Source organism: Corvus moneduloides, chromosome 7 (genome assembly GCF_009650955.1).
Source record: "Corvus moneduloides isolate bCorMon1 chromosome 7, bCorMon1.pri, whole genome shotgun sequence".
In the NCBI taxonomy this organism is placed as follows: Eukaryota; Metazoa; Chordata; class Aves; order Passeriformes; family Corvidae; genus Corvus; species Corvus moneduloides.
In genome coordinates, this window is record NC_045482.1 from 23,137,877 (window position 1) to 23,156,032 (window position 18,156).

At 40.2% G+C, this 18,156-nt stretch overlaps 1 protein-coding gene across 1 annotated transcript in view; it reads left to right on the forward strand.

Moving 5' to 3' along the window:
• PLA2R1 (phospholipase A2 receptor 1) overlaps nt 1-17,197 on the forward strand; it is a 45,165-nt gene extending 27,968 nt beyond the window's left edge. Inside the window, exons 22-30 of the mRNA XM_032114264.1 lie at nt 285-415; nt 981-1,116; nt 4,630-4,868; nt 5,355-5,523; nt 6,431-6,571; nt 6,998-7,114; nt 7,556-7,732; nt 8,420-8,449; nt 8,671-17,197. Of these exons, the coding sequence (XP_031970155.1) occupies nt 285-415; nt 981-1,116; nt 4,630-4,868; nt 5,355-5,523; nt 6,431-6,571; nt 6,998-7,114; nt 7,556-7,732; nt 8,420-8,449; nt 8,671-8,888 (1,358 nt within the window). The 3' untranslated portion in view covers nt 8,889-17,197. The remainder of the gene's footprint in view (nt 1-284; nt 416-980; nt 1,117-4,629; nt 4,869-5,354; nt 5,524-6,430; nt 6,572-6,997; nt 7,115-7,555; nt 7,733-8,419; nt 8,450-8,670) is intronic.
• The last annotated feature ends 959 nt before the right edge of the window (nt 17,198-18,156 follow it).

Sequence of the window (18,156 nt, forward strand, 5' to 3'; positions counted from 1 at the left end):
TCTTCAGCTGAGAAAACTTCAACTAAAACTGAGGAAAGCTTCTTCAATTGGACTGTACTATGATTGGGCTGGTATTATTAGCTAATGGACTAGATCCTAACCCAATTGAAATCAATCAATTTAACTGAATTTATGGTTTGATGATACTGAAATGCCACTCATTCTTATTTTCTATGTAATATCATTGATTGGAAATAAATTTTTCAATGTTCTAGTGTGCTGCAAGAGACTTCATCTATCCCTAAATGCTTACTGGTTTATTTTGTTTCTGTTTCATTTCCTAGCTTTCATAACAATGAATCTATATGGATGGAAAACTAGTGTTTGGATAGGTTTCCAGAGTGACGATTATGAAAAATGGTTGAATGAAAACCCTCAAAGGTATTCCAACTGGTCGCCAGTTGACATAGTGGATGTGAGTATTTTCAGGGGGGTTGTGACAGTGAGAAGTTGGTTTTACTCATAAAAATCATGACTTCCATAAGACAAGGCCAAAGTTGTTACAGTAGTTTAGGCTGCTCTTAATCTTTGCAACTTCAAAGAACTGTGGGCACAGATTTACAGGAATAACTAGAAGTAGAAAAAAAGGCGCTGTCGAGACACACATTTGCATAATTTGTGGCTCTACTCTCTTTCTCTTGCAGTTGGTTTTAAGCAGCAAAGTTTGAATCATATGGTTAGTATTAGATCCTTGAGGAAAGTTTAGGAACAAGATTATGAACTTCCTATTTAAATACATTCTTTTACAACACAGTAGTCCCAGCTGGGATTAGTATTTTAGTTCATTCAACTGAAAGCTTGTGACTATTTAATTATGAGGTTATTGGTTCAAATTGTATTTATGGGACTGTTCATTGTTCTACCTAAATATTTGTTAGGGAGACTTTCAGATAATTATTCTCCTAAATTTGATGTAATAATTATGCATTGTTTCACACAGTGTATTTTAAAATTAATACATGGTTCTGTGTTGATTGCAGAGACAGCATTTTAACATTCAAGATCAACTTCCACTATGTACATTGGTATCAAATAGCCCTAATTTTTATTTTACGGGAAAATGGTACTTGGAAAACTGTCAGAAAAATTATGGGTTTGTCTGCCAAAAGACTCAGGGTAAGGTTTTGTCTTGCTTTGCTTCTGTCCTCTTTTCTTACTATATGGAATTTGTCTTACTTTGTTTTTATCTAGAAGCAGCTTTTTGTGTCTCTAAACAAGGAGCATAAAGATTTCTAAGACAGTTTTCTATGCTTCTGTTCTCTTTTCTTACTATATGGAATTTGTCTTACTTTGTTTTTATCTAGAAGCAGCTTTTTGTAAGTGTCTCTAAACAAGGAGCATAAAGATTTCTAAGACAGTTTTCTATTTAGGCAGACTAGCTCTACACTATTTAATGAATCAGTAGCTGGGATGTAGAAGTAATTGCTAAAAAATATTCTGTTATTAAGTTTTCCTGCTAAATTTGAGAATTCTGAGTGTATTTTTGAATTTGGAATAGAGATGAAATTTCATATTCTCTCATGGCTGCAGAGTAACCCCTGTAAATGAAATTACAAGAGGCTAAACTGAGGGTAATTTTGATGAAAATATGATTTACAGTGGGGGGTTGTAACTTGTGATGTTAGATCAGAATAGACTCTAGAAAATGTATTTTTCTGAGCAGTGTGGACCCAACTGGCTTATTGAATAGAGCTTGGCTTCTCTTTTCTAGTACCAGACTTCTCTGATTCTGGTACCATAAAGTTCCCTTGCCAGAAGCATGAAGTGTTTGGGAGGAACGTGGGTTGTTGTGTTTCCTCAAGCCACGTTCCGCTGTCGCCTCCTGGCTGAGCACCGTGGGCAGCTGTGCAGCAGGACACCCAAGCAGACCAGCAGCACATCGTTAACCCTGAAGCAAAGGGAGGGCTGTAATCTGAGCCTGTAAGGGGGTGGTTTTGTATGGCTCAGCTCTGTATTGTATTATCACCCCGAGGTTTAGCGCTGGGGTAAAGCGACAGCACTCTCCTGCTGCTGCCTGGGACGGGAGGGACGGCCAGGTGGGAAGCAGAACAAGTACAACCTTTGGGCAGCGCTCGCGTGTGACTCAGGCAAAGCATAGCTGGATTTTACATCATTTATTGGGAACTACAGTTGCATGAAGGGCTGGAGTGATCCTGGACCTAGTGCAGAAAAAATAAATAAATGTGCTTTCCCGCTGGTTTGTTTCGGTTACATCCCAAACGTTTGTATTTTAACCCCTTGCTGCTGCTTGAGACAGATGGAGAAGGCGTGGAAAGGCAGGAAGGAAAACAGTTGCCTTATGGTGGCCGGGGTTCTGGCGACGATTTGGGCTGCAGTGGGTGCTCAGGATCCTACCCACGTTTCCCAGCTGGATCACTGAAAGTCGGGAATAAAACTCTCCAACACTGTAATTTCAGTATTAGAAAGCTGCATTACTTTATTTCGGCGCCAGGCGTGCAGAGAATATCTCCTCCTATTCCATGCCCTGCAGCCAGCCAACAGACTAGTTGAAATCTGTGAAACTTATACATATTCATTACATTTCACAAAACTCATGCATATATGCTAAACGTTCCTGCGAATTCTTTTGCATATTTAAATCACTTCTCGGAGCTTATTTACATTAGAGTAGGGGTCTTTTGAGGGTCTCTGGTGGCCATTTGGGGAACATCCCATTCCTCAAATTTTTTGGTCATAGCCCTCCAAAAGAAGTTTATTTTCTTGGAATAAGTCCCGGTGATGTAGGCTGGTGAAGATATACCTTCTTATCAGCGTTGCTCAGGCCCACAGTCTTTAAGATAACCACTTGCACTCGTTAGTACGTGACTGGGCGCTGTCGCTTAAAGCTGAAGGAGTTCGCAGGGCTTGCGTGGACGCTTTTTGTTACCATTAAAGTTTTTCCTGGCAGGGGGTGAATCTGAGAGTGGCCCGTGGCTGCAGTGCCGCTCGGCGCTGCCGCATCACAGCAGCGTGCTCCTGGGTTCGAGTGGACAATCCTGCCTCCCCAGTGGGACACCCGTGGCACTATCCCGAACTATCAGGCAGTTCAGTTTGCTAATTCAGCAGAAAACTTCCTCATTTTTTTTTTTTCTTCCCTCCCCTCCTGCTTTGTTTATTTTCGTCTAATTAATGTCATTTTTTGCAGCTTTTTACAGGCTGTGTCAGCTTTGTGCAGGGTCAGGAAACGCCAGACCAGGGAATTTGCAGCAGGAAGAGCAGAGAAGCAAGGAAGGGAGTAGTGAGACAGCCTCTTGCTGGCAGCAGTGAACTGCTAAATTTGCTCAAGTGTCCAAAAGAATGTGTCAGGTCCTGGAAAGATGAGCTGGTGCTTTGCTTCTGCCATCCTGCCTGCATTCCATTTCCCCTTTTTTGAATTATTTTCTGAAGGAGACTAAAATGAAAGAAAGCAGCAGGGGATCTGAACTGGGCTCTGATCTCTCAGTGATGCTTGAGTTAGGATTGTGTCAGCCATTTACAGCATTTTCTGGCTTTTTTTAAGCAGTGGCACACACACTGAAAGCTGGAACAAAACAGGGTGCTTCAGTTAGCTCAAGAGCAGAACTTTTTCTTGCTTAGAAATTTCTAATTTTAAATGGTTTGTGAATGACAAGTTATAAATTAATTTACTATTTTAAGATGTTTGTTAACACTCCTCCTCCTCTTAGTCATAAAGGGAACCAAGTCTAAAAGCATTCTACCTTGTAGCAAAGCAACCACTTCATTTTGTAGTCACATAGAAGCTTTACAGTGAGAAATAATTAATCCAATTAAAAAACAGGATCAAAACTGTTCAAAACTGTAGCATTTTGTAAAGTACATTTTAAAAGGCATTCACACACATTAGCAAAGGCATTTGCCTCCTGTAAAAGAGCAAGTGCAGCAGCATCACAGGCTGGGCTGGGGTGAGATGGTCTCTCTCTCTGGATTTTTTTTTTGTCATGAGAGATTCTCTCTCTTTATTTCTTAAACTTAAGAACCCTGCTTCTTCCTTTCATTGTTTTGGACATTGCTGTGTTAGTTTATCATCAAAAAGAGATTTAAGTCTCCATGCACAGAGTATTTCTCTTTAAGTGCCACACTGTGATCTTCTCTACATTGGCTCATGGATATTAAAGATGAGCTCAAGAAGCTTCCAGACATGCACTTTGTTATCCTATTGGCTGTATCACTACAATCATTTTTGAGGCCAGGTCTTCCGATGTAAGCTGATCTTGGAAATTATTAATAATAACAGGTAAAAAAAAAAGGTAATCTAATTTACATGCAAAGTATCTGGGATAAAAGCACTCTGCAGCCCATTGCTACTGGACATTTGGGATATGCCCAGTTCCCAGGTGATTTCTTACTGATCTCCAGAGATGGAGTCAGTGGAACTAACCTCATTCAGGTTTGGGGGGTTTTTTATACATTAAACTCAGTCATTCCTGTAATGAGTTTTGTGATGGAATTTCAGATACTGTTCTAGTAGTCATCATCTTTTTATTTTTAAATTTCACAGTGCCTTCCTAAAACCAAGAAGTTTGCAATTTTTTTAGTTGCTCGTAGGGATAATACTGATTTTTTAGCAGCTGCTCAGCTGTGATCAAGTTGTCTGTTTTAAAAATGTTCGTTTTTTTCTGTTTGTAACAGACACATCCAGACATGTTATCAATGCATCTGATATGTATCCTGTGCCAGATACTTTAGAATACGGAAACAGAATGTATAAACTAATAAGTGGGAATTTTACATGGTCTTCAGCTTTAAGAGCCTGCATGGCAAACAGTGCAGAGCTGGTGAGCATTACAGACCAGTATCACCAGGCTTTCCTCACGGTCATCGTCAGTCGGCTGGGATACAACCACTGGATCGGGCTCTTCACTTCCGATGTACGTAGGACACTCCCTGACTGTGAACATGAATGCTGCAAAGGAGGTTTTCCAGTAATAAGCTAGTGAGCTGTGTTACTGATCTGAAGTCACAGAAGGTTTGCATCTGGAGATGAAACCCTGGAAAATTTGAGCCTTAAAATTCCCCCCCCCCCCCCCCCCCACATAATGTGTAAGTCCAGTGAGAGCCAATTTGGTAGTGTCCATGTTGAAATTTCATTATTTCATTTGTAGTACCCAAAGGCCCAAATAACTGCTTGCTGAAAACAGAAGATTACATGTAGTTTGTAGTCTCCCAAAAGTATCTAGGATCCTTGGCTCTGCCTTTGTAGATCCTTCTGGATCCACCAAACCTTTAGAAAATTAAGGCATTCTGTAATACCTGGTGAGGATGCCACCAAGAGAAGATTAATGTAAATTCTAAATGTAGATTGTTTTATGGTGCTAAAGCATATCAGAAAGATAACCTGGAATTTGTTTTGGCAGAACGGGCTTAACTTTGAATGGTCGGATGGGACCAGGTCTTTGTTTACCTTCTGGGCAGATGACGAGTCCCAGGCCTTTGGCAGCTGTGTTTACATTGATACTTCAGGGCACTGGAAAAGCACAGATTGTGAACAATTTCTGCAAGGAGCAGTTTGCCATGTGCCACCTAGTAAGTCAGAGTCAAGGTTTATATTGAATCTTTGCAGTTGTAAATGTGTGTACTGACAGTGGAAATATGTGAAAGGAGGTTAATTGGTTAGAGGTTAAGCAAAGTTTAGCAAGGCTAACTTATTTAAAACTGAAGTATCTCTCTGTATTTCCTATTTGTGAAACCATTTTTTTTCCAATAAAATATTGGCCATCAGGTCTGATCTGTAGGAGAATGGGAAGAGAACTTTCATAATAGAAAAGAAACAGGACAATTACTTACTCTGTCTCTTCAGTGAACACTATATTATCTGTGAAAAATGAGGATTGCTAATGACCTAACTCGAAGGGAAATAAATTCAGTTTGCTGCAATTAACTGTGGGATGGGAGAAGGGAAGCATTTAGAGCAAAGTGAAAAATTAATCACCTCTTCGCTGATAAGCGCATCAAAGATTGTGCAATTTTTTTAGTAGGGGTAAGAATATTTTTCTGTATCCTAAAATATGTTGCGTTTCCTGCAATGCTCTGTCAGTTACTTGGGCTTCAGTTGAATCCAGAATTCAGTTCTGGAGCTCCATTCAGTTCAGGGCTGCAGGGTCTTGTGGCAGTATCCAGTTCTCCAAATAGTTCCCATTTAGCAGTGTTGATCACCTGGGCCCATGGTTTGCTCATGACCTCCTCTGCACATCACTGTCAGTTAGATTGTTCTGATCCTGCTGTTGTACTCCAGCAAGGTTTTTGGTCAGAAATAAAACCAGCTGTACTCATTTAATACAAATATATGCAACCGCTAGATTTTCACTTTGAAAAAAATAGAGGCATAACACAATAACATGCTTATTAGCATTACTCCAAAACAGTGTGTGGAATGTTATATTAATGTGTATTTTGTTGTGCCAATAAAGCTGTGCTGTTACTTCTATCACAGAAAAGAAACTCAATGCCTATAAAGGCTTATGTTCAGAAAAAACTGTACCCTGGATCAAATTCAAAAACAGTTGCTACAGCTTTTCCACAGTTCTGCAGGGCATGAGTTTTGATACTGCATATGAAGTCTGCAAAAATCAAGGTAAGTGATTATTTTGTAGCTACCAAATGTCATTGTGATATCTTAAAACAATATTTATTTTCTGAAATGACTGAAATCATGGCATATGTTTTCTCTGTTTCAAGATAACGAGAGTGGAACTCATAAGCCAACTATGAAATTGGAGGCAACATACATCAAAAAAATGTTCCTTTCCATGTGAAAATACTGAATTCTCCAATAAAACATAAAATGAATTTTTTTCCCTTCAAATTTGTTTTAAATTCATGTGAGGACAGTTTTATATTTGCCTGAGCTTTTCACATTAATTACAAATTTAAGAACTTCTAATGTATAACCAGACGTTTATTTCAAGCTTTTCAATTAAGAATGTTAACTGTTTGAAATGCAGTGTTACGTTTTAATGGTATGGATTGCTTGAAAATTTGTTCTGTGTTTAATTTGTAGGATCCAGTCTTCTAACTATTCAAGATGAAGAGGAAAATGCGTTCATTTTGGAAGAATTACACAATTTTGGTTATTCTGTACAAATGGTTTGGTTGAACATTCTGCTTGTTACAGACAGTAAGTTTGGGGAGGAATAGTACTGCATGTAAGAATCTGGTTTGGGTTTTGGTTATTTTCCAATAACCATTTCCAATAACCATTTTTTAAAACACTTTTATCTTTTGAGATTTGATTCACTGATTTTTGCCTGATTATGGTGTAGTAAAACCAGTGAGGCTTTCTGCAATCATTACCAGTATTCTGAATACTCAGTTTGCCTGCATGCATGTAAATGCTTTTTTTTCCTTCTTAAAGATGCACTACAGACTGTCTTCTGTGTTAACTACATAGGATGTTTTTAAATCCTTCAGAAGAAAAAGTAATATAGTGGCCAAACAGACAAAAAATTCTGGTATTCTGTAGTACTATATTTTTTATGTGAGTGTAAATCTAACTGAAACAGAAATATTTATCAAAATACTACTCTATTTTGTAATAATTTCTGACTTCTGCCCATAGATGAGACAGTCTCCTGGTTTGATGGCTCTCCTTTAAATTACTCTAACTGGGGCATCAGAGAGCCTGAATTTGATCATCTCAAAGGGAATTTCTGCATCAGCTTGAGGACCACAGATGGAGTCTGGCAATTATCTCCATGCAGAGAAGAAAAGGGTTTTGTATGTAAAATGGATGCAGGTATGTGCTTCCATAAAAGAAGGCAATTCTGTCCTTGTAACTGTTGCTTTACTTGTTCCTTGTTGCTTGCTTACTTGGTGTCAATTTTCATTTAATTAATTCTGTACCTTGGCACTGGAAAAAAAATACCTCTAAAAGCCCCGGCCAGCTGGGGGTGACCTCTGTTTGGGGAACCCGGGCAGCCACTGCACCAGTGCCAACTGCAGGAGCCTTCCTGTGGCATCAGGGTGACCTCCACAGCCCCTGCTGGGAGGGCAGGTCCAGCCTGGGAGAGCTGGACAGGCACCACAGCAGTAGGAATGTGGGTGTGTGAGAGAGCTCAAGCGTTTCCAGAGCCCACACAAAATCCCTCAGTCACTGCTGGACCCACTAACCAGATTGATCTACCTCTGCATGGTTCCATTCGTGAATTTGTACTTTAAAACTGGGTAAACACTGCTGCTCATCCTTGCACAAATGCCAATTAATATATTCCACCAAATTAAAGGGATTTTAAATAACATACTAGATTATGTTTGACTTGGCTAGTTGGAATAACATTGACATGAGTCAAATTAAACAAAGAACAGCCTATTCTTGTTGGGTTTAGGTAGACTGTCTTCTCAGTACCCATTTTAAAGTGAGTATACATAATAACCTCTGTTACCTCTGTGGGTCATTTTGTGACCGTTCTGGATTTTATTTCAGATATTGATACAACAGAACTCTCTGAAAAAGGTAAGCTCTGTGCTTATTTTTTTTTTAAATTAAGAATAATACACATTTCGAGCTGATATTTTGTGAGATAATATTTTTCACTGTTAAACCTGTAATTTAAAATGTGTGACATATAAGGAGTAGTAATGTGTTTTCCATAAAACAGCTATATATTTATATTTAGAATTATCTATAACTGTAGCTATATTTGAATAATAACAATTTCTATTCTTCCCTTTCAGCATCATATAGTGGACTTGTAGTTCTGGGTGTTCTTGTGACATTGGTGATGTTGGCTGCCATTTCCCTTTTCCTGTGGTGCCTGCACAAAGAGAATAATCAGCTCTTCCGCAGGATACTGTGGGTCAGAAACGCCTATTTGCTACAGATTAATGCTGATAGTTCTGCTTTGGAAGAAAGCATCCTCATTTCTGACTTTGAGAGAAATGAGAACAATTAATTGATCAGAAGTAGCAAGTGGTCTTGTCTTCTGCGTGAAACTTCCCAACCTACAGGGGTTTTCTCATCCTTGAGAGTCCCTCGGGGTGCCCATATCCTGAGAAACCCTCACAGCCATCAGTATCAATGCTGGAGGAGCTCCCAGCCTTGGAGAGCTTTTGCTTTGTGGCAGGATGAGGTGAGGATGCAAGGCAGAACTACGGAAAAATTTTCTTCTCTGGGACAAGCCAGGAATTGAAAATACTCATAGACCATAAACCTCCAGCCACTCACTTGGAGCAGTCATGTTTGAGGTCCCAGAGCAGTGGGCATTTTCATGCAACTTTTTCCTTTGAGCATGTTTGGGCCTTTGTGTTTTGTTTTTATACTTCACAGAACCTGCTTATGAGCTGGCATTAAAATTTGGCCTTGAATTTAGGAACTCTGAAATTTATTCCAAGGATTATGAGGAAGACTTTTTTTTTTTTTTTTTTTTTTTTTTCCTGGCAGTACAAACAGTTATTTTTTCTGCAAAATGAAAAGTTATTTGGGTTTGGCCTGTGACGCCTAGTTCACGTTATAAAATAAATTAGTGTAGAGTTATAAGGGCGTATGGGCTTTCATCCTGAACTCATTATTTCATTCATTTGAGATGCATCCAGCATCCTGTTAAAGATTTAGCTATGTCATCTCTCACCTAGATTATTTTAGACATGGAATCCCATCAACCTTGCTTAAAAACATTTTTGGGCAATATCTGTCTGAAGGAAAAACCCCTATTAAAAATCTTGCTGAAGTTATGGAGCAAATGGCTTTTCTGTCCACCTGCAGTGTTTCTGTGAGCAGTATTTGTGGACACTCTGCTGAGACCCTGCTCTCCAAAGCTGAGGGAACATGTGGGGAGCCACGTTGCTGTTCCCAAAGGGTGCTAGTCCTCTAACCCCATGTAGCAGATGCTTTCCCTTCCAGTGTTTGTACTAAGGTGCTAAGAAAGGAGATGGATTTTGCTGACCTGTTGGTCTGCAGGCTGATGGCTGTGAAGGCACCAGCTCAGGTCTCTGTACTATCTCAGTTGCAGCAGTCCAGGACAGAAATGCTTACTCTCCCTGGGATTCCCACCACCCTAACCTGTCCTCCACCCACCCCTCTGAAAATACCTGGAAGCTTTTCAGGGATTTTATTTTTTATTTTTTATTTTTATTGAAGTGTGGAAAACCAAATGTTTAGTGATGATTCCTTCAGAATGTATTTAGTGTTGTTTTCCACCATCTCTAAAAGCTGCGGCAAAGGGCTGCATTTGTTGTTCAGTTTCTTGGTTTCCTTGTTTTAAGATGACTCATTCTAAAAATTTTGCAAGAGCCCTGAGACGGAGGTATGTTCCTCAGAATTAAGCAAGCAGCTCCTGCCAACTGAAATGTTTTTACACAATATTTGTGCACATGCACAGGAATGTATGACTGCCTTTTAGTTAGATTTCACATGGCCAAAAATTGCCTGTTCATGCCATGATTATGTGTAGGGATATTTTAAAAAATTATCTAGTACATAGAATATTTCTGTGCTGGTTTACAGAACTGGTTTATTCTTTTTGATGACTTCTAATGTAGCTATCACAAGGTCTTAATCTGAAATTTTTTCTGTAATATAAAATATAAATAGGTTTTCTGTCTACCTCCCATCTAATGGTTTGACCCCATATATTAGTCTTCAGTAATATTTTAAAAGTTTTTGTTTAGTCCTCTAGATTTATCTATTGGACTGTTTTTATTTGCAGTCCACTATTAGAGTTTGTGGACTGCAACTTTTGAGTTCAATTGCCAGTAATCTGTTGTTTATATGTATTTACTGCGATAGCTTCCTTACCACCAAAAGAAAAGAAAAGGCTTATGACCTTTCCCCATGAATATTTCACCTATTCAAACTACAGGTGGAGGAATTTAAACCAACAAACCCCCTTCATCACATTCACTGACAAGTGTGTAAATGCTGTCTTCTTACAGTAAAGCAAGCAGAGCAGCTTGCAGGGTGGTTTTTGTTTGCAAGAGTAACCTGTGTCATCTCTGAGGACTTGTATTTACCAGGCTACAATGCTGTTGATATTATACAGACTCTGGTCAGATTTTGATGTGGTTAATGAAGTGGTATTTTTTCACAAAACTTGACATAGATGTTTTATCAATTTTCCTTGAGGTATATTTTATTCCTTAAAATATATCTGAAGGGTAAGGGCATAATCAGTAAACCTAACCTCAAAATAGTGATTGTTGATTAATGTTGATGTAGATGAGCTCGTATTAAAAAAAGAGTTCAAGCGATGTTTTCTTCCTACTTTGAAATGGTTTTGAAGGAACAGACCCTTAGATATTTGTTTTTAAATCTTTCATCATTTAATTTTTTATAACTGCAGAAATTATTCACTCAAGAATGTAATCAATGATTGCTTTCTAGTCTTCCTTTTGGATTTTGTTATCAATGGCTTTCAATTTTTTTCCCTTAATCAGAGGTCTCCTATACTGTCCCTGATCAGAGTATGTGGTGACCATGGTTTTACTGCTGACCTTGATGACATTGGCAGTGAGATTCACTGTATTATTTCAACTGGAAAATTAAAGCGTGACTAATAGTTGTCTGTGCTGTAATTTTTCTTAAATCTTTCCGCAGCTTTACTAGGAGGAGGGGCTTTAGTGTCTCGTAAGAGCAGTGCCCAGGCTTTGCACTGGATCATCCTGTGTGAGGACAGCTGACTCCAGCCTCCTTTCTAGCTGTGTGACTGAGCTAGACCTGGGCACTGCACATGATCTCCACAGACTCAGGTGGTCTGAGTGCTTCCCAGGGCACGGACGAGGATGTCCCAGAACATGTGTGCAAGATGTGCTGGAAGGAGGTGGGAGCCACAGCACCATCAGTAAGGATGATGGATGGAATCATGGCACTAATTCACAGATACTCTCCCATCCTACTGCCTATTCCCTGCAGTAGGGAGCAGGGGCCATCAGGGATGAGTGATGGGCTGGATGAATTTTCCTGCTGAATTGTAGATGCTGTGTTGTGTGGGAGCCTATTTGTATCTGTCACAAATGAGGTGGAGATCTATGGACTGCAGTACGGCAGCTTCCATGGATAGCACCAACATGCTTCATATGTCGGAGAACTGGGTTCACCAGGGCCTGAATAGGCAAGTGAATGTTGCAGGGGGTTTTGCGACATTAGCTTCTTTCAATGTTCTTACCCAAAGAGAAGTGTTAAATCTTTTTGTACCACATCTTTCTTGGGTGATGGAAGGGTGTCCCCACCAGAGACAGGTACATTCAGGTCAACATGACGACATCTTTGTCTGCCAGATATTGGGGTTTGTCAAAATTCTGTCTGCTTGTCTCTGCAGATGCCATTCCAGGAGAAAATTTACCTCCTGGTCCCTTTAGCAATCTTTGCAGCATATCTCTGAGGAAAAGAGATGTTCAGTGCAGCTGCCACATCCGAGGTGGACACAAGTCTGTGATGGGAGCATTTGTGTACTGGAGATGTCCAGCATGACCAGACAGGGCAAAGGGTTGTTGGGGCACAAGGATTTAAGGGGGCAGCATGACTCCTCGGCAAAGCCCTTTCTGGCTGTGCCTCTCCTGGGCGCTGCCCTTCCTTGTGCAGGGATCCTCCTCCCTTCTGCTCTCCTGCCTGCGCTACCTTCACGCACACACACACTCACTCACACACTTTTGAGGCTGGGGCATGATGAAGGAGCTGTGGGCTGTTTGAAATCTGTGCTGTACAGTCCAGAGGGATCATAGGGAAAAAATTGGGGTTTGCATGCTCTGTGACATTGGCCCAGCTCTGGTTCCCAAAGCACCGTTGCACAAATTCCCATTTAATTTAACCCCCTACTTTTTTCTTTCATCATGTTACCTCTCCTTCAGTGTAAGTAACAGGCATCCTCAGTCTCTTGTAATAATAAACCCACTGTAATGAAAACCATGGCATACACTTCCTCCAGGGGATTTATTTGGTTAAGAGCTAAATTGCACACATTCAGCAACTGGGCTCTAAATCCTCAGCTCAAAAAAAAAAAAAAAAAGATTGCAAACAAACCCACCAAAAACAAATCCACAAAAAAAAAAAAATAGAGGCCTCTACTTGAGCTATAACAATATTATAATATTTCCTTTGGAAACTGGTGGAATGTTGGTTTTAAATCCCTGCAGGCCAGCACTGATACCTTACAATCTGGTGCAGCCCCAATGCAGATGTGTAAGTAACCCTCAGGAGCAAACCCGCAGGCGTCCTTGCTGTTCTGAGATGGAATGAATTAAGGTGGATGGTGGTGCTTGGAAACCCGGTCTCGGTTCGGCCACTAGATGGTAGTGGCACACACAGAGCTGACAAAACGAGCTGTGCAAGAGAAAATATCACAGGGATCTGCTCTGGATCCTTTAGAAGTTTAGTTAAACAAGCAGCAAAACTCCCAAGTCACAGGACAGCAGATAACTGTGTGGGTTCTCAGCCATGGCCACAACGCTATAAAATTGTGTTCAGATGGCTTTCCAAGCCTCAGTGTTCCTTCTCAACTACTTTATTGGGATGCATTGGAGTGCTCGGAAAGGGATAATGCAAGTCCTTACATTGGTATGTGGGCTTTTCATTTCTATGGTGAGTAAAATGAAAATCCACCCGGGTTCCTAAGTAATGTATAAGCATGTCTTTGTGTTATATTTTGATTCTGGTGCCTTTCATGGAAGGGCAAATCACCAAAAATGCTTCAGCTATGTATGTCTCTGTTACTGGATTTATTTTAATATTTTATTTCTTGACCGTATCAGTGCAGGCATTTACTTACTACTTTTCATGGGAAGTGAAAAATTAAGACCTAGAAATGACTGCGTAAGTAATCATTCCACTGCACTGTTGAAAGCAGATTTATTTTCTCCTTTTCCAAATTTATTCCTTAAGTTGCCCAAAGCATAAGAGTTCCTGATCCCTTTCTACATCCATTATCTTTATGCAGGATGATCATGATTTGGATTTAAATCTTAGAGACTTAACCATAAAAAAGGGCACTGAGGATAATTTTGTAATCAAGCCTCACTTCAAAGCCTTAGTTCTTACAATCTTATTTACTTACACTGCAGCTTTTCCAAGACTTTCCCAGTCCTGTGATGAAGCAACTGCATTTGTCTAAGGCAGTGTACTAGACCCAGCCTGCTGCAGTACTTAGGAGTAACAGCATGGTAATTTGTAACCACGGAAGTGTTTCTCAACTGCAATTGTTTCCAAAAGTGCACAGCTAGAAAACAGCAAAAATACTCCTGCTACCTTATCCTACTTCTTTCTTAACCTCAGCCTAAAGACAAAATTTCTACTGTGGTTCTCAGAAATAAATGCTTGAAAACATTTTCTTTTGGTGAGAACAGCGGCTAAACTTGTAGATACAAAATAAATCTTGAAATGCAGAGTGGGCTGAAAGTCCCTCTCCTCTCCATGCTAGCAAAGGAAAATGAGGAAACCTGTCTTTCTGAACCATGCACAGAAAGGCACTAAACTAACAGCCTGCTACATGCAGAGGTGGATGACCAGCAGCAGTGGTGGTTGTCACTTGGTGCAAGAAGGCCATCCAACACCACTGTGTGGACCAGGAGAAAGCAATAGCTGGGTAAGTGTCTCAGAAAACATGGGAGGACAATAGCATCCCTGTATCTTTTCAGATTTTTATAGATGAATGCTCATGTTTAGAAATTAAAAGTTTCCATTTATTTTGTACTTTTTTTTTTTTTTAACTGAACACTGAAAATTATCCCAGCAAATACGTTCCTCTTCTGCAGCTATTTATTCAGGTCACTTGTTCTAAAGCATGATCTCAGGCCTTTGATCCCAGCCATAACCTGATCAAATCTGCTTTGCCATATTTCTGCCATAAACCTCGTGTGCACTGTAGCTGAGAAGCCCCTGGAAAGTCCCAACAGAGCTGAGAACAGTCAGACTCCACCTCATCAGCAGCTTTGGGCTGCGTGGCTTCACTGACGCTGGATTTGGGACACCATCCCAGAGCTTGATGCTTCCAGGTTCATTGAGGTATGCAAGCTGAATCCCTAACATTGCACATTGCCAATGAGCTGGAGTACACAGACTTTTAATATAAAGTAAAAGAATATTCTAAGTCATGTAAGGCTTCATTTGTTATGGTCCCAACCCAAATCTGCTTTGTCCATATTAGTTTCTTCTGGTAAGTTACTCTTCATGCTAGCAGGCTTACGTGTTATGTACCTGAAATCTGACAACTATCTAAATGCTTATATGACCTAGGCATGATATTTCTGGTATTTAATATTCAAGAATACCAGAAGGATTCTTTCTGAAAAGGTAAGAAGGTAATATTTCTGCTGCTGCATAGTCTTGTGGAACGAAAATTCTGCTGAGGGGCAAATTGAATGACTTTAGTTATTGTTTCAAAAGCAAATCTTCAAGATGGAATTATACATATGGGATACATCGTGGCTATAAGAGACATGAGGAACTATTCAGTTAAATGTGGAAATGTATCAGAACAGCTCTGTGAGGCTTTCCAGCTGGAAAGAACAGATATTTAGAATGCCTACAGAAACAGTGGCTACTTTATCCTTTAAAATACTTGTAGTATAAATAGCAGAGTGGCTGTTCCCCTCTCACCATTTCCAGGAACCTAGCTGATGTAGCCTTTATCCCTGCAGGCTCCTGGAGTGCCTTGTCCCACTGATGTGGCACCTCTGGAGCATACACACCACGTGTCAGGGTATCTGAGTGTACTTAAGTTATGGAAGAAGGAAGAAAGCCAATGTGGGCTCTTTACTTCATCTGGTCTTTGACCATCCACCCCCCCTCAAACCTTCCAGAATTTAGTCTGGGCTGAGGATATGGTTTTTCATTAGTGCTATTTACATGTAAATTTGCTTAATTCTTGTCTGATTGAAAGAATGTAAAGTGGAAGTTGCATGAGTCTCAGCTGCTCTTACAGGTTGTTCAACCACTTGCTCTGATGTAGCGCAAAGCAAACCCTCATGGAAGGAAAGATGAAAGGAAGAGCCGTTCACTGGTGAAAGCAGGAAGTATAAAGAGAACAGGGACCAGATATTCCTGCTATTTGGGAAGACTAGAACAAGAATTAAGTGACTGAACCACAGGAGGAAATACTTGATAGGTAACTGTGGGGGTAGCTGGGCTGACAGTAAGCAGCCAATGCAAGTGGTAGGGTCAGTGTGCACTGGTACGTTCAATAGCTGTGATCTAGAAATAAGCAAATCAATCCACCGTGGCTGCTGGGGATTTGATTCACAGCACTGCTGGATGGCCCTTTCAGGTCACCCTGGGTAAAGATGAGTAAGTCTGACTTGAAAATATTGGTGTGCATATGTTTGTGGAACTGCTGATGCATCATCCCACTGCCTTCTAGCCCAAACCTACCTTCCAGCTTTCTGACCCACACAAGTGTTCAGCAGCCAGAATTCAGGATCTCTGGGCACAAATGCCATGCAGCTGGGACATAAGAAACACCTCCACTTAAATTTGTGGTTTCCCTCTGGATAGAAAGAGGCTGTTTCAAAATTGGTGATTCTGAATCATTCAATTCATCTACTACGGCAGCCAGTGGGACACAGGCACCCAACTTGCTCTGGGTACCTAAAATCCAAATCCAGGGTAAAGGATGTGAAGGTCCATAATCACTACCTAAAGAGCACAAAAATAGAAGGATATGTGCAAAAAATGAAAGCTTTTTTTTTTGTTTTGTTTGTTTGACACTCTTTTTTGGTTTTTTCCTGGTTTTTAGCCTTTGAAGTCGCAGACCCAGGTGATGGGATGCCTGATGACCTCTTTACTCAGACTGTACTTTGAGGATGTTTCTGTGATGCACCTTTGAGTGGTCCAGTTGCCTCAGTGAGTCTGGATCTGAACCCCAGGTGGGGACAGCCTGTGGGGAGAAGCAGCAGTCCTCCCTGCTATGCAGGAGGCAGCAATGTCCCAAACTCCCCTTTCTTCCTCTTGTGTAACATGGTAGTGGAAACATCAACTTCCTGCACAACAACTGCCTGGTTCAAAGCACTGAGATATGACTGACTGTCAGGACAGCTTTTGGCAGGCTTACAAATATCTGTTCCTAGCTCCATGTGGATCTGCTGAAGTAGGTCTGTGGCCAAATCTCGTTCAAGAGCTGTGGGATAGACTGCAAGGCCCATGACACTTGAAACAAAGCCATAAGCTATGAGAAAGGGCAGGAATGATTGACCCCAGTTCTACCAGGATCATAAAATAATTAAATTTTTCCTTTATAAAATTTGATACATTTAATCCATTTAGATAACAACAGCAAAATGAAGAAAATTATTTCTGATGTGGACATTCTTCATTCTTTCTGGAAAAGATATTTAAACAAAGCCCTAACACAGCTTGGAGGTTTTCTGTCTCCCTTTGGGGACAGAGGAACATTCATGGGATGCTGAAAAAAGCTAGAAACCTCACACTGGAGCATGTTCCCAAATATAAGGACACCCAGAACAGATGCAAAACTTAACCAAAGGTGCACAGCGCTATGTCAGTGCCAGTGTTTATTGTTTTTATGATTGCATTTTTAAGCAGTCATTCTTTTGATCCATACTAACTGCTGGTCAGGGAAAGAAAAATAAAGCTTACACAGAAAATAACAAAATTTTCTGGCTGGAGGCCAAAACTTCACAAGAGAATACTGAAGTCTAATATGTTTTGTTTGACGTCTTTGTTTCTGATAGATGTTGACTGAATTCAGGAGGATGACAGCACTTTGAACAAAACCAGCTGGGGAAGTCAGTTTGCTAATTATTAACCCTCTAGGGAACAGACTAGATTGGAAATGGGCATTCCAAACATTCTGGGAAAATATAAAACCTAATGTAGATCTCTTTGGAAAATAAATACTTACTACTGTGGTTTGTATTTTTAGGAGGAAGGGAGGAGACAGCTTGTGATATATGACTGAAATTCTCAAGATGGGTAATAATTCAGTCTTAGACTTCTTTTCTCCCTCTAGTAGGATTCAACAGTCCTGAGACTGAAGTAAATCTAACATTAAGGAATTATTATAGGGAATGAGGAGAGGTTGTACATATATTGTGATAGAAATTACAGGGGGAAAATTACCATTTTTCAACAAGAAAAGGGGGGATTTTCAAAGCTGTTAAGTGGGGAAAAGCATCAAACTTTTCTGTGCCTTACAAAATATTCAGAAGCTACTGTGATAACTATTCAGATACCCAAATGTAAAAACATAAATACCAAAAAGTAAAGAAAAAAAAGTA